This window comes from Equus caballus, chromosome 5 (assembly GCF_041296265.1).
Source record: "Equus caballus isolate H_3958 breed thoroughbred chromosome 5, TB-T2T, whole genome shotgun sequence".
NCBI lineage: Eukaryota > Metazoa > Chordata > Mammalia > Perissodactyla > Equidae > Equus > Equus caballus.
In genome coordinates, this window is record NC_091688.1 from 42,856,612 (window position 1) to 42,873,993 (window position 17,382).

General features: G+C 48.3%; 1 protein-coding gene across 1 annotated transcript; it reads left to right on the forward strand.

The window, feature by feature from the left end:
- Positions 1-9,521: 9,521 nt before the first annotated feature.
- On the forward strand, positions 9,522-13,313 carry LOC100061796 (protein S100-A15A). Its single transcript, XM_005610244.4, has 3 exons — positions 9,522-9,760; positions 10,617-10,831; positions 12,955-13,313. The coding sequence occupies exons 2-3, from the start codon at positions 10,682-10,684 to the stop codon at positions 13,129-13,131; spliced, it is 327 nt and encodes a 108-aa protein (XP_005610301.2). The 5' UTR covers positions 9,522-9,760; positions 10,617-10,681; the 3' UTR covers positions 13,132-13,313.
- Positions 13,314-17,382: the final 4,069 nt, after the last annotated feature.

A 17,382-nucleotide genomic window follows, 5' to 3' on the forward strand; every position in this document is an offset into this window, starting at 1 on the left:
ATGGAAATGTTAAAAAATTAATTGTGGTGATGGTTGCATAACTCTGTGTATATACTAAAAATGACTATCCTTTACGTGGGTGAGTTATAGGGTGGGTGAATTAAATAAAGCTGTTACATCTTTTTTAAAGAGGGACCTTCATCTTGTGCCCCTCACCAGTGCTGGCTTCCTGTCCCAGTTCAGGGGTCCTGGGCATTGAGACGTAAGTCCCCTCTCCTTGGGCGGGGCCGCGGGTTGGGCAATGCAGGCAGTCTCTCAGCAGGCTCTGCTGCTCAGGATGGTTTAGGTATTTCTGGGCTGACTGCAGTGTTGGGTAAACATAGCCTCGGGGCCCACAGACAGGGCTGGCTGATGAATGAGTCCCAGGGATGACTGGGGTGGCTACATGGGAGTGGTGAAGGCCTCCGATTGAGATGTGGCCAGAGCACTACCACTTGTGGATAGCTAGCAGTCTGGCCATTCGCTCATCCTTCTCAGGCGAGGTCCTAAATTGGCAAACCCACAGTTCTCCCTCCTGAGCAGGGAAAAACCCAGCTCTTCCCTTCTGTGTGTTTCTTCCCTGTGAGTCTCCTTTGTGCTCATACAGAACACTTCACATCTGACACTTCTGGTCACCAAATGTGTGGGATTTTTCGCACAACTAGCAATTCTCTGTGACACCAGCTGGGTGTCCTACAATTTAACTCAATTCTGACGCCATCTACGTGGAGATGAGGTTAAGGGCTCAGTCCTACCAGACTGCCCGCCCTACTTCAGAAGCCAGCTGCAATTAGTAGGTCCCCAAGTTATCTACAACTTCTGTCTCTTGTCATCCAGGAAGTCACAAGGGTTTAAGGAGCCTTGTGTCAGGAATCTGGCGCAGAGACCAATAGGTGTTTTCTATTATCTCAAAGCTCCGATGCTCACAGACCCCTGAACCATTGACTCTGGTGGACAGGGGTGGGGGGACATGGGATACAGTAAAGACTGATTGATTCTAATCTTTGATTTAAGTCCCCAGCCAGAGGCCAGCTGTCTCATCCTCTAGCTGCTTTTCCTGGGGCTGATTACAAAGTTCTGTCCAAGGCCGGTTCGCATTCAACTCATCCACCAACACAGCCCAGATGCAAATACATTCTGCAGAAACCGGAGGCGCTGCTCTCCAACCAATGGCTCTTTCTCTTTCTTTCTTCCATCTTGAAACTTTGTATCCAGGGATAGGAGTGAATGGCCGGCCCCTCTGCCTCTACTTGCTGTTAAAAGCACACAGTGCAGTGACGTTTTCATAGGGAGGTCTGGGCGGATCTGTCTCAGCCATGCCCCTGGAGCCTGTCCTTTTCATTACGGAGCTTCGGATATGACCCTACCCTCAATAGCAGCCCCTGCTGGGGAGCTGAGGCCCCCCAGGATTCTGGTTCTGTTCTGACCAGCACTGAGTCATCCATTAGGACCCCAGACTTGAGTGCCCTGGCTTAGTCGGTGATTGGATGCCCAGGGTGGGTGGTGGTAGAGGAAGGTGAGTAATGATTGGTAGGTTCTGGTCCCTCCTGTTTCTATGGCCTCTCCTCAGCCCCATACCCCCAGCACTTTGGATGCAGAACCAGCAGTTCTCAACCCCACAGCCCGGTCCAGCCTCCCACCTCCCTTCCACAGCCAGCACATCTTCTCCTGGGCTCACAGTCCTAGGCCCTCACCCCTCACCCCACCCCCTGCTCCTCCTCAGGGAGCTTCCTAGCAAGTCATCTGGATCAAGGAAAAGTCCTTTTTGTCCATTTTAGCTCCATTTTCATCCCCTCCACAGCCATCATATTTCATTCTTCTCTCCTACAGACTCTCCATTTGGAAAATAAACCCAAGTTGTTGCTCTGTCAATCACAGCCTGTTGACAGCAGAGGCGAGCGGCAGTGTCTGAGGAGGCCACCACGGACCTGGTCACCCTATTTCACAAATGCCTCAAAGAGGAGACTGAATCAGTCAGAGAGGAAAAGTCTGAAGAAAGACTATTTTCTTGACTACTTGGTTATCTTTGTCAGTGGGGTGTGGTTGCCTCTGGAGCAGGGAGAGGCCCCCAGAGGGGGAGGGTGCTGGGGGCAGTGGTGTGGCCCTGGAGAACCTGGGCTCACTGAGGGACTCAGGGGTTACGGACATACCTGCTGGCTGCTCCTGAGCCTCGCTCGCCACTCGGTGACCCCCCGTGTGATTAGTTTTCCTTTTGTCCTGCTTAAGAAATCTTTGCCTGCCCTGAGGCCTTGAATATATTGTCTTATGTTATAGAAGCTTTATTCCTTTACTTTCCGCATTTAGACCTACAGTCCACTTGGAGTGGACTTGTCTACTTGTGAGGTTAAGTTTCATTTTTTAAATGTGAATATCCAATTGATCCAGTAAAATTTATGGAAAAGCTTGTGCTTTTCCTGCTGCTCAGCAGGAGAACGTACCCTATAGGCAGCTGTCTTTTTCTCTGTTCTCCATTTAGTTCTGTTGGTCTGTTTGATGACCCTTGAACCATTCCTCAGTGTCTTAGTTGCGGTGGGTATTACAAGAAAACTTAACATCTAATAGTGTCAATCTTCCAACTCTTTTCTTCTTCATAATTGTCTTGGCTATCCTTTACCTTTTGAATTTCCCTATACTTTTTAGAATTAGTTGTCAATTTCTACAAAAATCCTGGCTAGGATTTTGATAGGCATTGCACTGAATCTATAGCTCACTTTTGGGAGAATCCACAGCTTTACGATAGCAGAGTCTTCTTGTCCATGAACAAGGCGTATCTTGCAGTGGCTCCGGATTTGTTTAGGGTAATCTCCAAATTTGCAAAGTCCTCTTCGGTCTGGCCTCTGTCTACCTCTCAGACCTCACCTCCGATCTCTCTCTCTGCTCTCCATTTACATTAATCCAGCTCTCCCGTCGGTCCCTTGAACCCATCAGGCTGTCTCCCACCTGAGTGCATTTGCATCAGCTCTTTTCTCTAACTGCAGGACTCTGCCCCTGGCTGGATCCCCTGTTACTCAGAAGCAGGATAATGTCGCGGTCAATGTACAACATGGTGATGACAGTTAACAATCGTGTATTGTGTACTTGTAATCTGTTGAGAGGATAGATCTTTAAATCTCAACACGCACACACACAGTGGTAACTATCTGAGGTGATGGGTATGTTAATTAGCTTGATTGTGGTGATCATTTCACAATGTATACGTATATCAAAACATCAATTTGTACCCCTTAAATATATACAATTTTTATATGTCAATGTTATCTCAATGAAGCTGTTAAAAAAACACAAAAACCAAAACCCGAAAACCAGGCATGGTTGAGCTAGCTGGCCTGGGTTTGAATCATGGCTCTGCATTTACCAGCTGAGTCACCTGGGGCAGGTTCCTTCACCTGTGGTTCCTTGTGCTCCTTATCAGCAGTTGTTGTGAAGATGAGATGAATGGACGGATGGGGAGTCCATGGGGCAGTGCTCAGCACAGAGGAAGCACTCTTTAGTTACTTTATACTTTCAGTTATTTTCTCAGTCTCTGCAGCCTCCCGATCCTACAGCAGCCCAGGCACTCCCCACACTCTGATACTATTCTAGTTTTCTACATGGCAAAAAATTAAGTTGCCCAGAAAATGCAGTAATATCACATTTCCTTTCTCTTTATCCCCAACCTTCCCACTAAGGATTCTAAAGCATCCAGTAATCCCCCTTCAAGCATAGCCTATCACCTGAGTCAGTTACCACTGATGCCATGGCCTATGCTCTCAGTCTGCTCTAATTATAAAGATAAAGTAGGTCTGCAAGATGGAAAGTAGATATACACTGACGAGAACTGGTAAAAATCTCAAATGGAGCCTCAATATTTAACTAGTATAACCTGATTCATCATCTTTGGCCATATTTCTTCACTTTTTAAAGTGATTGCTTGAATCTACCCTCGCCCTGCACCGGCCAGAAATCTAATATTCTCTTAGGTCTTTACCTATCCTTGAGTTGTGTAAAACCCTAGGGGCTTCGGGGCCAATTGGGAGGTGTGTTGTCTTAAGCTAACGGAGAGCGCGAGTCCTTTGAGGCAGTGGCTTCTGGCTGCCACAAGATGTCGCTTTCAATGACTCGTCTTCACAGTTGGAAAGACGTGAAGGCTGAGAAGGTGTTCTGGCCAAGATAGGGATGTGTGTTTGGCATCAAGCTTGCAGTTCTTTTCTAAGTACACTACCTTGAAGTTTTGTCTAGGTGTCTGTCTCCACCTTCAGACTAGGAGCTTCTAGAAGGCAGAATGTTAATTTACTTATTTTTTATTGAGGAATATTTGACAATTAAAATTATATCTACTTAAGGTGTACAATTTAATGATTTGATATACATAAGACATTGTGAAATAATCAGCACAATCAAGCTAATTAACATATTAATCATCTCAGATAGTTACATTTTTTTATTTGGTGAGAACACTTACGATTTACCCTCTTAGCAAATTTCAAGTATACATTACAGTATACTTAACTATGGCCACATTGTTGTACATTAGATCTTCAGAATTTATTCATTTTGCATAATTGAATCTCTGTATCCATTGGCCAGCATCTCCCCCTCTCCCCCTCCCCCAGCCCTTGGTAACCACCTGTCTACTCTGTTTCTGTGAGTTCAGCTTCTTTGGATTCCACATTTGGTGAGATTATGCAGCATTTGTCTTTCTGTGTCTGGTTATTTCACTTAGCATAATGTCCTCCAGGTTCATCCATGTTGTTGAAAATGGCGGGTTTCCTTCTTTTTTATGGTTGAATAATATTCTATTGTATATGCACAGCTCATTTTCTTTATCCATTCACCTGTCAATGGACATTTAAGTTGTTTCCGTATCTTGGCTATTATGAATAATGCTAAAATGAACATGGGAGTGCAGGTATCTCTTTGAGATCCTGATTTCACTTCCTTTGGATATATATCCAGGAGTGGGATTGCTAGATCATAAAGTTGTTCTATTTTTAATTTTTTGAGGAACCTCCATGCTCTTTTTCATAACACCTGTACCAATTTAAATTCCTACCAACGGTGCACAAGGGTTCCCTTTTCTCCACAATCTCACCAACACTTATCTTTTGTCTTTTCTGAAAATAGCCATTCTAACAGGTATGAGGTGATAGCTCATTGTGCTTTGATTTTCACTTCCTTGGTGATTAGTGACGGTGAACACTTTTTCATATACCTGTTGACCATTTGTATGTCTTCTTTTGAGAAATGTCTATTGAGATTCTTGCCCATTTTAATTTTTTTTGCAATTGAGTTGTATGAGTTACTTATATATCTTGGGTATTAACTCCTTATCAAATGTATGGTTCCAAGTATTTTCTCCCATTCTGTTTGTTGCCTTTTCATTCTATTGATTGTTTCCATTGCTGTGCAGAAGCTTTTTAATTTAATGTAATCCCATTTGTCTATTTTTGCTTTTGTTACTTGTGATTTTGGTGTCCATGTCTAAAAAATCATTGATCAGACCAATGTTGAGAAGTTTTCCCCCTATGTTTTCATTCTAGTAGTTTTATGGTTTCAGGTCTTTAATCCATTTTGAGTTGATTTCTGTACATGATGTGAGATCAGGGTCCAATATCATTCTTCTGCCTGTGGATATCCAGTTTTCCCAACACCATTTATCGAAGAGACTATCCTTTTCTCATTTTGTGTTCTTGGCACCTTTGCTGAAGATCATTTGGCCTTATAAGTATGGATTTGTTTCTTGGCTCTCTATTCTGCTTCATTGGTCTGTATGTCTGTTTTTATGCCAGTACCTTACTGTTATGATTACTGCAGTTTTGAAATGAATTTGGAAATCAGCAAATGTGATGCCTCTATCCTTGTTCTTCTTGCCCAAGGCTACATTGGCTGTTCAGGGTCTTTTGTGATTCTATAAATTTTAAGGTTGTTTTTCTATTTCTATAAAAAATTCCGTTTCGATTTTGATAGGGGTTGCATTGAATCTGTAGATGACTTTGGGTAGTATGGACATTTTAACAATATTAATTCTTCCAATCCATGAACATAGGTTGTCTTTCCATTTATCTGTGTCTTTTTAAATTTCCTTCATCAATGTTTTTGTTATTTTCAGTGTACAGGTCGTTTACCTCTTTGGTTAATTTATTTCCTAAGTATTTTATTCTTTTTGTTGCTATTGTGAATGAAATTGTTTTCTTAATTTCCTTTTTGGATAGTTTGTTGTTTGTATATAGAAATAATTTTCTATGCTTATTTTGTATCCTGCAACTTTCCTGAATTCGTTTATTACTTACAACAGATTTTTTTGTTGTTGTTTAGTCTTTAGGGTTTTCTATGTATGTGATCATGTCATCTGCAAACAGAGAGAATTTTATTTCTTCCTTTCCTATTTGGACACCCTTCATTTCTTTTTCTTGTTTAATTTCTCTAGCTAAGACTTCCAGTACTGTGTTAAAAAGAAGTGGCAAGAGTAGGCATCTTTGTGCCAGATCTTTGAGGGAAAGCTTTCAGTTTTTTCCCATTGATTATGAAGTTACCTGTGAGCTTTTCATATATGATCTTTATTATGTTAAGATCCTCTGTAACTATTTTTGTTGAGAGTTTTAATCATGAATGGGTATTGAACTTTGTCACATGCCTTTTCTGCATCTATTGAGATACTCCTGTGGTTTCTTTTCTTTTCATTTTGTTAACATGTTATATCACCTTGATTGATTTGTATATGTTGAACCATCCTTTCATCCCTGGGATAAATCCGCTTAGTCATGGTGCATGATCCTTTTAATGTGCTATTGAATTCAGTTTGCTAGGATTTTATTAAAGATTTTTGCATATTTGTTCATCAGGGATATTGGCCTGTAGTTTTCTTCTTTTGTAGTGTCTTTCCCTGGTTTTGGTGTCAGGGTGATATTGGCCTCATAAAATGAGTTTGGAAGTATTCTTTCTTCTATTTTTTGAAAGAGTTTAAGAAGCATTGGTATTAATTCTTCTTTGAATGTTTGGTAGAATTCATTCATGAAGCCATTAGGTCACTGGCTTTTCTTTTTTATTTTCCCAGACAAACAAACCCAATGGACGTTGTCACCACTAGACCTGCCTTACAAGAAATGCTTAAGTGAGTTCTTCAAATTGAACTGAAAACTCACTAAACAGCAATGTGAAAACATGGGGAAGCATAAATCTCTCAGGTAAAGGTAAATATTTGGACACATACAGATGACCGTAACACGGTAAGGGTGTCTATTGACTTTTATATTAGGGTGGTGAGGGCTACTGGGCTCCTCCTGTTCTCCTTTCCCCTCCAGCAGGCAGTCATGGCTGAGGGGATCCTCCTGGGTCTGGCACATAGGTGCGCTTGCTGCAGCGGTGACACGTGTGTTAGGGTGCAGGTGTGTGCGAGGTGGCTGTGGAGCTGGGCTTTCAGGGCTTGTATGTGGTTATAGGAGGTGGGTGGCAGCTCTGGCGAGGGGGAGGGGGTGGTGCACGGTGGCGGCTCAGGCAGGGGAAGGGGGTGTCAATGCATTTTTCTCCCCCTTATCCCAGCACCTAGCACACATGGCAAGTTTCTGAAGAAATATCAACATTAAAGAAGAGTTGGTTACAATGTACGAACTTAAAGTAATTTAAATGTCTACCAATAATGGATTAATAAAACAAAGTTTGATACATGCAAACAAGTGATTGCTACGCACTCATTAAGAATCAGACTAGCATTGATTGAGTGTGAGATGTCCACAGCCGAGCATTAAGTGAAAAGGCAGTTACAGTACAGCTGTGGGAGGAGATTGTCACTGTGCATTGGGACCGTGTGGGGAGTCGTTTTTGTCCCAGAGTGAACAAAAAGTGGGAAAAAAAGGGGTACAATATGACCCCCACCCCAACAAGCTCTAGGTCAAACATGGAATGCCTTTTGAGGGATGAATTATTATCCAGTGATTGTCCAAGGACACACTGGCGTACTGAATTTGTTAATTAGGTGGTTTCAAGGTTTTAATTTTTATTTTTGTTTCTTGGCTATAGATGCTGCAGTGGTGAACATTTTCCTATTGTCACTTTTAAAAATCTGTTTAGGGGCCAGCCCTGTGGCGTAGTTGTTGGGTCCCCATGCTCTGCTTCAGCGGTCCAGGGTTTGCAGGCAGACTTGGTGCTGCTTGTCAAGCCAGACTGTGGTGGCATCTCACATAAATGGAGGAGGATTGGCACAGATGTTAGCTCAGGGCCAATCTTCCTCACAAAAAACAAAACAAAACAAATTCTGTTTAATTACTTTATTGGGATAAATTCCCAGGAGATAATGGCTGAATCAAAGGTATTCAATAAAATTCTCTGTGACTTTAGCTTGGCATTGCCAAATTGTTTTCCCCTTTAGAAAATTGAGCCCTGATTTATTTTAGAGACATACAAGTGTATTGATGAACCACTATTTGCTGAGGAAATCATAATGTTGGGTAGATGAAGGTTCACCCTGCAAAGTGGAAAAAATTTTGCCTCAAGTGTTTCTCTTCTCAAATCTTCAGGGATGAGTAGACGGAATCCCTGGTTCAATGACCTGTCCTTTGGCGCCCCCTTCTGGGAGTCTTTCTCACAGCCTTGTGGACCCTCCTGGGGAGATGCATGGGTGGGGTGGGGGGAGGTAGAAGGGGCTGGCTGGGAGAAGGCTTGAGATGGGGGTAGGCAGTTAACCTGTCACTCAAGGGCCCAGCTGGTGCCTGTATGGAGGCCAAGCCTACAAATCTGGGCCCCTTAGAGTAGGGTCATTTCCACACCGGGGTCGGTTATTTCCTCATAACAAAGTTGCTCCTACTACTTCTCTCACCTCCCAACCATCACCCAACCAATTTAAAAATCCCCTATTAGCTTCTTTCTGTGCACAGGATAAAGCTGCAGCGCTAGCTTGGCACACAGGGCCCTTCACGTTTTGTCTCCTCCTGTCTCTCCAGCCTTGTTTCTTCTAACGGCTCATGATGTGCCCTGCGGACCTCCTCCCCGGAGCAGGCCGCTCTCGTCCATAACCCCAAGCCTTTGCCCAGGCTCTTTCCTCTGTCTGGAGGGCCCAGTTCTCCATGCTTCTCCTTGCAGCTAAATCTTTTCTTCAAATCCCAACACAAATGGTAGCTCCCTAAGGAAGAAGATGTCCCAGGGAGAAGGTGTTCCTTCCTGGGTGCCCAAGGCACCCTGTTCGTGTCACTAAGTTAGTGATGTTCACAGTGCATCCTGCCAGTGTGTGACTCTGTCCCCTCCACTCGTCCCCACCCTGAGCTGGCCTTGTGTCTTACTCACCTTGCCTAGAGAGGACCTGGCACACTGTAGAGACTCAAGAAATATTTGTGGGATGAATGAATGTGCTCCATGACTGTGGAGTTGGGGGCTCACTCATTGAGGAGGGACATCCAAGGAGGATGTATTTAAGTTGTGTGATTGACCCCACCCAAGCCCTGGAGCTAGGAGGATGAACGCTGAGGCAGGGAGATGAATAGCATTAGCTTCTATGTCCTGAGACGCTTCTGGTCAAGCTCTGAGGGAAGGTGGGTCCCTGAAACCAGCTGAGTTAATTGTAGGAAGCACGTGTCATGTGTTGTCATCTCAGGAATGCAGTGAAGGCTCCGTCAAGCTGCTGAAGAACCTGTGAAGAGTCACAACACTGGCTGCCGTAATTGGAGGCACCGAGGATGGGCAGGATGTGAGACTTGGTGGTGGGGCCCCTGCCTGAGTCACACACTGCCTCCTGCCTGAGCACAGAGAACCTCTAAGATAAACCACAGGCCAGGACTGTGGATTCGGAGCAGCTTCGCCCCAACAGCGACAGGTCAGCATCTCTTCCAAGAGAGTTGTAGGGGTGGGCGTTCCCTATGACTCGTGTCTGCACAGAGTCCAGGGAGGGCTGCTGACCCGGAGGGTAACCCTGCCTCCTGAAAACAGGGATCTCATCTCTGTGGGAAGTGGGGAGTGGAAGGTCGCGGGCAACAGTCCTTCCCCTGTGTGCAGAGCGCTGGATGGGTGCTGCAGGGCGACCAGGAGAGGCTGTGGGTGCCCCTGGCTTCCCCAGCACTGACCAGCCCAACACACAGAAGCTCTGGGAGGGACATGGAAACTCAGCGCCCAAGGGGCTGTGTGGATGGCATGTAGACTCCTTCAGAGAGGGTCACGTGCCCAGGGAGTGGTGGGGACAAAGACAGAGACCCATGTGTGGTCTGTACATTGAACTGAGAAAGGAAAACAGCAACAACACTTGAGCAGGGCTGGGGGTTCTGGGTGGTATAATTATTTTAATATTTTGTGGTATAAAATAGTCTGTGGTTGTGGAGATATTTCCTTCTCAAGTGGTTTAAAAAATTTTCCATTGGAAAACAGTGTCTTGCTTCGAAGAGACTTCGGGTGACTCCTAAGCTGAGGGCAGGGCCGGGAGGTGGAGAACACAGCTCCTGTCATCAGGAAGCCAAAGTCTCAGGGGGGGACAGAGCTCAGTCCTGAGAGTTTGCAGCAAAGTCTCCTGCAGGCCAGGGACTCTGAGCCCCACTTGTAAGGGGTCAGACAGAGCTCAGGGAGGGGCCCTGAGGGAAGGTGCAGGAAGATGGGCAGGGACGATAGGGCAGAAGATTCTTGGAGAAAGCGCCTGTCCTGAAGTGGGCTGACCCAGATGAGGTGTCACTGCCTCTTCCCAGATTCCCCACTGTCCCCAGCTGCTCCACCCCTGGATCTCCAGAGTTGCCCCCTGTCTCCGGCTGCCATGACTGACACGCCAGCAGAGGAATCCCTCTTCCAAATCATCCACTGCTACCACCAGTACGCGGCCCGGGAAGGGGACGTGGAGACTCTGTCCCTGGAGGAGCTGAAGGCCCTGCTCATGGACAATGTCCCCCGCTTCATGGAGAGCTTGGTGCGTGGGGTCTGTGGTCAGGTGGGGATGAAGAGGGGCCCAGGGGACCGGGGTAGGGTTGGTTGTGGGTTGGAAGTGAGTGGTGAAGGTGTAGGAAATGGAGCCATCTCCCAAGAGAATGTCCACTATGGGAGGGCAAGTGAGGGAGTGTGGAGGGCAGGATCTGTGGCCAGAGGGAGGACGGGCCTGGCCGCTTCATTTCCCCTCCTTTGCTCTCCTGAAGCTCCCTGCCTGGCCCCGCTCCAGCCCAAACATAGCTCATCCCCGAAACTCAGTCCTAATCCCAAACCTGTTTATTCCTCTGCCTGTCCCTTCCTGAGGGAACAGGTCCTAATTCTTCCCTCTGCCTGTAGGTCCCCTCAGTGGGCACCCTGCCCCCTGACTGCCCTTTGCACGCCAGCCCCTTCTCCTGGGGTCTAGTGTAAGCCTTCCCATGTGCCCATGCCTGGGGGAGAGACTTTGGACTGCTGTGGGGGTAGAAGTGTAGCTTCCCCTCCCACCTCTTGTTAGCAGGGTCTCTCAGCCCAGCCTGGGGGCCAGCCCTGGAATTCAGGCCGGGCCCAGACACCCTCCTCAGGTGCGCATCTTCTCTGTCATCACGCCCAGCCCTGTGACACTGTGCTGCTGGGGGACAGCAGGGCTGGCAGGAATGTCTGTGGGGCACTGCCCTCTGCCCTCGGTGCCGTGCCCCAGGGGTCTCTGCACTGTCATCTCCAGAGGACTGCAGGTCCCTGCCCCGACTCAAGGCTGCTGCCTCCCAGGAGAAGCGCCTCCTTTGGTCACTTCGCATCCCCCTTGCCTCCCTGTGGGAAACATCAGAGGAGACAGTCTCGCCTTCAGTTTACCAGAGCGTGGCCCTGAGGGTCACAGAGGGGGGACTAGGGTGATTGTGGTTAGGCCTCTGTTTCTAGAGAAATCTTTTCCTCTCCATGGCCAATTGCCTATATTGTGGGGCTATGCAAGGGCACCCCGGGTCTGCCACTTGGGGGCTCACGGCCCACTGGGATACAGGGACAGATACCTGGGCACAGAGCGGACAGATACCAGCCTGGGGGGCCTGAGGTGAGCCTTCCCAGGGCAGGTAGCCTCCCGTTTCTCAGCTCAGCTAGCTTTTGAGGAGATAAGATTATAGGAGGATCATGGTGGGGTCGTGGGGGGACAGAGGGTGCCAATCTGCCTGCTGGGATGGCCACCGCTGTCCAGGCTCACAGCTGCTTGCAGATGCGAGGACTTCCTTCCCCTGAGGCTCTCTGCCGGCTCCACACTGGGCCCCTCAGCCTGCAATCTGCTTCCTTGCCACTGCCCAGGGAGCGCTCCCTCCCCTCCTCACCTGTCTACTCCCCTCGCTGTGCTGTGACCCCTGACTTCCTTCCTGCTGTCCCTCCCACCTCAAATGCTCCTTTCTTCGCCTATACCATGCCCAGTCCTCAGCCCTCAGGGCCACCTGCCCTGGAACATCTTGGACAGCTCCAGGGCCCATGGCTTTGTCTTTTTCCTCATTCTGCACTTTCTATAGGTGACACAGGCAGAGTGCCACAAGTAACTGCTGATCACCAATAATAGAGCCTATTTAGTGCAGGCCTCACAATAGTGCTGGAGATGCAGACATGAGGGACGGGTGGGCTTGGCCCCAGGGAACTCCCCCTCTGAATGCTGAAGGCACAGCCTTCCATCTCAAAGACCCTGGGCTGAGCTGTCCCCACGGGGTGTGGGAGAGGTGGCTTGCAGTTCAGCTGGAAAGACAGGCTTAAACAGCCACTGACGTGGACAGACATGAATTGTGTCAGGAGGTGCCAGGCGCCTCAGCCCTGCTCAGCAACCGTAGACAGACAGCCAGCCAGCCAGTGGTGCCCAGCCTGTACCCTCTGTCTGCCCACACGGCCCCAGGTCCACTTAGCTGAGGTACCTCCCACACCTCTGCCTCTTCAGCCTCATTCTGCAGCCCATGGTGTCCTGGCCACTAACTGTTTGAGTGATGAGCTGTTTCCTGCAAGCCTCTTGCAGGCAGGGCCATGCCACCATTACCCCACCCCATCCTCCCACCAGTAGGTGGTGGAGGCCTGGCCATCTGCCGGGGGGGCTGTGTGCCTGGGCGGGCGGTTGACCCTCTGCCCGCTCCTCAGGGCCGGAAGGAGCCGCACTACATCAGCGAGTTGTTCCGGGCAGCAGACAAGAACAAGGACAACCAGATCTGCTTTGATGAGTTCCTCTACATCTTGGGCAAGCTATTGAAGGACTACCACCTGCAGTACCACCAGCAGCTATGCGCCCACTACTGCTCCCAGCACAGCCTCTACTAGAGGGAGCACAGGCAGCCTCCTGGGGAGCCTGTCCCGAGGAGCAGGTGTAACCTGACTACGGGCAGCTGAATGGAGAGCTCTGCTGTGCGTGTCTGTGTGTGCCCACATCTGTGCATGTGCATGTACACGTCTGTGGAAAGGACAGCTGTGAGGGAAGAGAATAAAGCAACACCGTAGATGTTTCCGGGTCTGTTCAGTTCGTGGATCTGGGCATCTGTTATGGTACCAGAAAGTGGAGGTTTGGTCCGATCATGGAGATCATCCTTTTTGGGCGAGAGACAGCTCCTGCTTCCAGGATCCCCTGTCTGGCAGGGGAGACAGCCCCTGCCCTCAGCTTTCCGTCTAAGAGGAGCACTCTCTTTTCTTGGGGAGCCGGCTCTCTGACAAGGAGGCTAGGACTCACTAGTAATGCTTCCAACACTCTTTTATTCCACAGACATACGGGACAGGAGCCAGGAGGGCAGAGGCACACTGGACATGGACCCCACTTTTGATGGTCTCCCTGCTCTGGAGGAGAGCGCCCGTGAATCAGTGTGCAAAGGTGGAGAGGCCTGGGCCTGGGAACGGGTCAGGATGGGTGGGGAAGATGATCTGGTGATTGACATGGGGTGGAGGTCGTGGGGGCCAGTGTGTGAGGGAAGATTGCGAGGTGGATTTTACACATGCTGAGTCAGAGTTGGGGACAAAGGCAAACCTGACAAGCCAGCCTGTAATGGGGAAGAGCCATGAGTGGAACCTGGGAACTGCCAATCAGAGAAGGCTTCCTGGAGAGGAGAAGGGTTGGGTCTGGTTTTTACTAATGACAAATGATGATGGATGTGGGCGTTACTCCAACTTGGGGCTATTTGTGACTCACTGATCCGAATCCTCCCCTTGTCCTCTCTCTCGGGTGTTTGTTTTTCTCTCTCTCACCCTGGGAGCCCAGGAATCTTATGCAGAATCTCTCTGGGAATGTGTCCTTTGCCTGCTGGGACCCATCTTGGTGGGTTTCTTCTCTGAGGATGGCCTGGGAACCCATGTCCTGAGCTTATTGTGATAGAAGTGATGAGTTTTAAAAGAATGTTGGGCGATTTTCTGCTTGGCTCCCATGTGCAAATGATTGGGGGGGAGTCACTTAAGGGACTTGGTTCGGTTCCCTCTCCCAACTGGGTCTGTGTGCCAAAGAAGAGGAGCAGCGCCCTGTGGGCTGAGCGGGGCGACGTTGGTTTCCGATCAGTCAGGCTCTGAAGCAGGATTTTGACCCTGCTGCTTCCTGGGCCTGGCCTGCCAGCGATTCCCTTAGGTGGGTGCCAGTCCACCAATGCCTGCCTTTCAGGACTCAGCTGGGCGCCCACCTGTTTCCCTCTGGACCTTCCTACGTGCTCCATGGGGTCTGAACTTCCCCTTTGGAGGTGCAAGTCCTGCTGCCCCGTTGTTGGGTTTTACTGTCTGTGTCCTCCACCAAGCCAGGGACCACGCCTTGTCATCTCCGAGTGCCCAGGGGTCCAGTGAGTGTTGGAGGAAGGGACTCAGGAACAGGGCCTGTGGGTTGGAAATCTGCTGACCCAGGTCGGTGCTGCCTCCTACTGGTGGTCATGTTCAGACATGGAGAGAGTTGGCCGGGAGACTCCGGTCACCCTTCCCCCAGACGCAGGGGAGGATTCTTCCTGCCTGTCTCACCTAAAACATAGCGGGGTCCACAGGCCTTTGAGTACTAAGGGGGCAGCTCAGCCCGGTTCTCCTTGCCTTCCTCCTGCCCCTGCCTGTGGGGGATTTCTCCACCGGCTCTGCTTGCTCTGTCCTCATTTCCTCAGCCTTGGGCACGACCTGATGGGACCTGTTGGCACATGTACCTGGGATTGAACTCCTTCCTGTAAACAGGACCGGGTTCCACTCCCCCTGGGTTGCCCCACGTCCGTCCATCAGTCTGATTACAGGCTGTGCCTTTTTCCCAATGCGCTTACCCAATTCCTGACAACCTCTTCTGCTAGATCAGCTCAACCTGGCCCTTGCTCCCCCTGGAGCCCCTAGGGCTGTCTGTTCATGGGGAGCATCTCTGGGGGTGATGTTTCATGGCCTCGCTGGTCAGCATGCTCCACTGACAAGCACACAATGCTGGAGGAGGTCATGGCTCACGTCTGCCATAAGTTTCCCTCACTGGATCTGGGGCCTGTTTCCCTTACTTTCTGGAGAAGAGAGCTGTCTCCACCAGGGCCATTCTCAAGGGAGTGACTTCAAGAGAGGTGTCTCCTGAAGGGTCAGGGTCTGGGGAAGCTGTCGTTTCCATCAACCTCATCACCACTCCCACTGAGAGAGGTCAGCACGAGCTCCATCCCTGGTTGGAGAACAAATCCTACATAGAGTCTCAGGAAAGCCACCTTGCTTGTTCTAATGTGTGCTTTTTGGCACCTAAGCATCAAGACAAAGCAGAACACATGCCCATAGGAAGGACCTTGAGTAATTCCCCATGCCTCAGTTTCCTCATCTGTCACAGGATAATTGTACCTGTAATGTCCACTTCACAGGGTTATCAAATGAGTGAACGGAGGCAAAAAACACTTTGAAAGTATGATGTGCTCCTTGGGGTAAGGGGCTATTATCCTGGGTCGTGCAGGAGAGGACCTGGTGAGTAACAGGTGTGCACGAAGCACTTGATCATTGGTTGAAACTTATATGTCAGAATTTTCCCTATTTTCCTGTCAAGAGCTTCACTAACCTCTTGCCAAGGAAGCTAGATTGCATTTACTTGATAGATTTATATTCTGCCTTGTTCCAAAAACGATTTCATGTATTTGGGTTTGATAAAGGGAATTTCTGCAGTGGATAAGGAATAGATCAAACGTTCAATTCTGCATTAACGTATCCACTCAATAAGTATTAATTAAGCACGCAGTATGTACGAGGTCCTAGGGGTGTGATGTGGTTTCTGCTTTAAAGGGGCACCTGGTCCCAAAGAAAAGGCAGACAATAAACAGAGGAGTCATAACATAGCAGGGCCACCGCTGCGATGCGTAAGGATTTGGGTAGCATGGAGGAGACAGGAATTAACTCAGCTTTGATAGGGTAGGGGAAGGAGCGTCAGGGATGGACTTCGAGCAGATGGTGCCTGGACTGGATCAGGAGGCACGAGGAGGACTTTACTGGCAAAGAGGTGGATGATGTCACATCACGTCGTAAGTCACTTTGGTTATTTGATGCATTGAATGTTGTGTCTCTCTGTGAGTCTCAGTTTCCTCATCTGTGAAGTGAGCATTATCATGGTGCATACCTCATAGGATTATTGTGAGAATTAAATCGACTGATATAAGTAAAGCATTTACAACGGTTCCTGGCCTGTGGTAGAAGCCCAGTGAATCTTAGCTATTAGTTGATTGTTGTTGCTGTTACTGTGTTTGCCAGGCACTGTGCTGGGTCCTGGAGAGACAGAGGTGGATGGTCTAGTCTGGATCTTCGAGGGTTCACAGTCCAGCTGGGGAGCCAGGCACATTTCCAGGGCAGTAATCACGATTTCTGTTCACTCAGTGCTTGCTAACTGCACTGCTCTAAGCGCTTTACATATGTTTTATGTAAACTTTTTATTAAAATATAATACATATTTCCACAAATCATAAATATTTTGCATATATTATTAATCCTCACAACTCTATAAGGTAGATTCTTTATGTTTTTTTTTTTTTTAAGATGGAAGTGATGTGGGCTTGGCAAGCCAAGGAGTTGAAAGAAAGATTTCTTGGACTCTCAAGGTCTAGTAGTAGTGCTCCTTTATTCAGAGAATGGCACGGGGACAGACCCATGGGCAGTGAAGAGCTGCGATGGGTTGAGGGTAGGGCTAAATTTATAAGGCATGGGTATGTGAATTACTTCTTTACAAGACAAAGGAAAGATCATGAAAAATTGTTAAAATGGTATCAGTGCAGACGAGGTCCGGTTATTGGGTGGTCCTATAAATTTGGATAGGAATCAGGTCTGATCAGGCCAGGACGTCCTATGCTTCCTGAGGATGATTTAGATCAGTGGGTAGGGCAGGACGCGGCGGGCTTCTCTCCCTGGGGCAGCCTTGATCTTTATCAGAAGCATTAAACATTTAAAAAAATTTTTAATTGTGGCAAAATACACATAAAATTGACCATCTTAACCATTTTTAACTGTTCAGTTCAGTCGTGTTAAGTCCATTCACATTGCTGTGCAACCAATCTCCAGAACTGTTATCCTCTTGTAGCTGAAACTCTAACCCATTAAATAACAACCTCCATCCCCCTTCCCCTTAGGCCT

Excerpts from the sequence above, each read along its gene's own strand:
- LOC100061796 (XM_005610244.4), top strand. The coding sequence starts at position 10,682 with ATGACTGACACGCCAGCAGAGGAATCCCTCTTCCAAATCATCCACTGC. Across the intron at positions 10,832-12,954 it reads CCCGCTTCATGGAGAGCTTG|GGCCGGAAGGAGCCGCACTA; the intron begins GTGCGTGGGGTC and ends CCCGCTCCTCAG.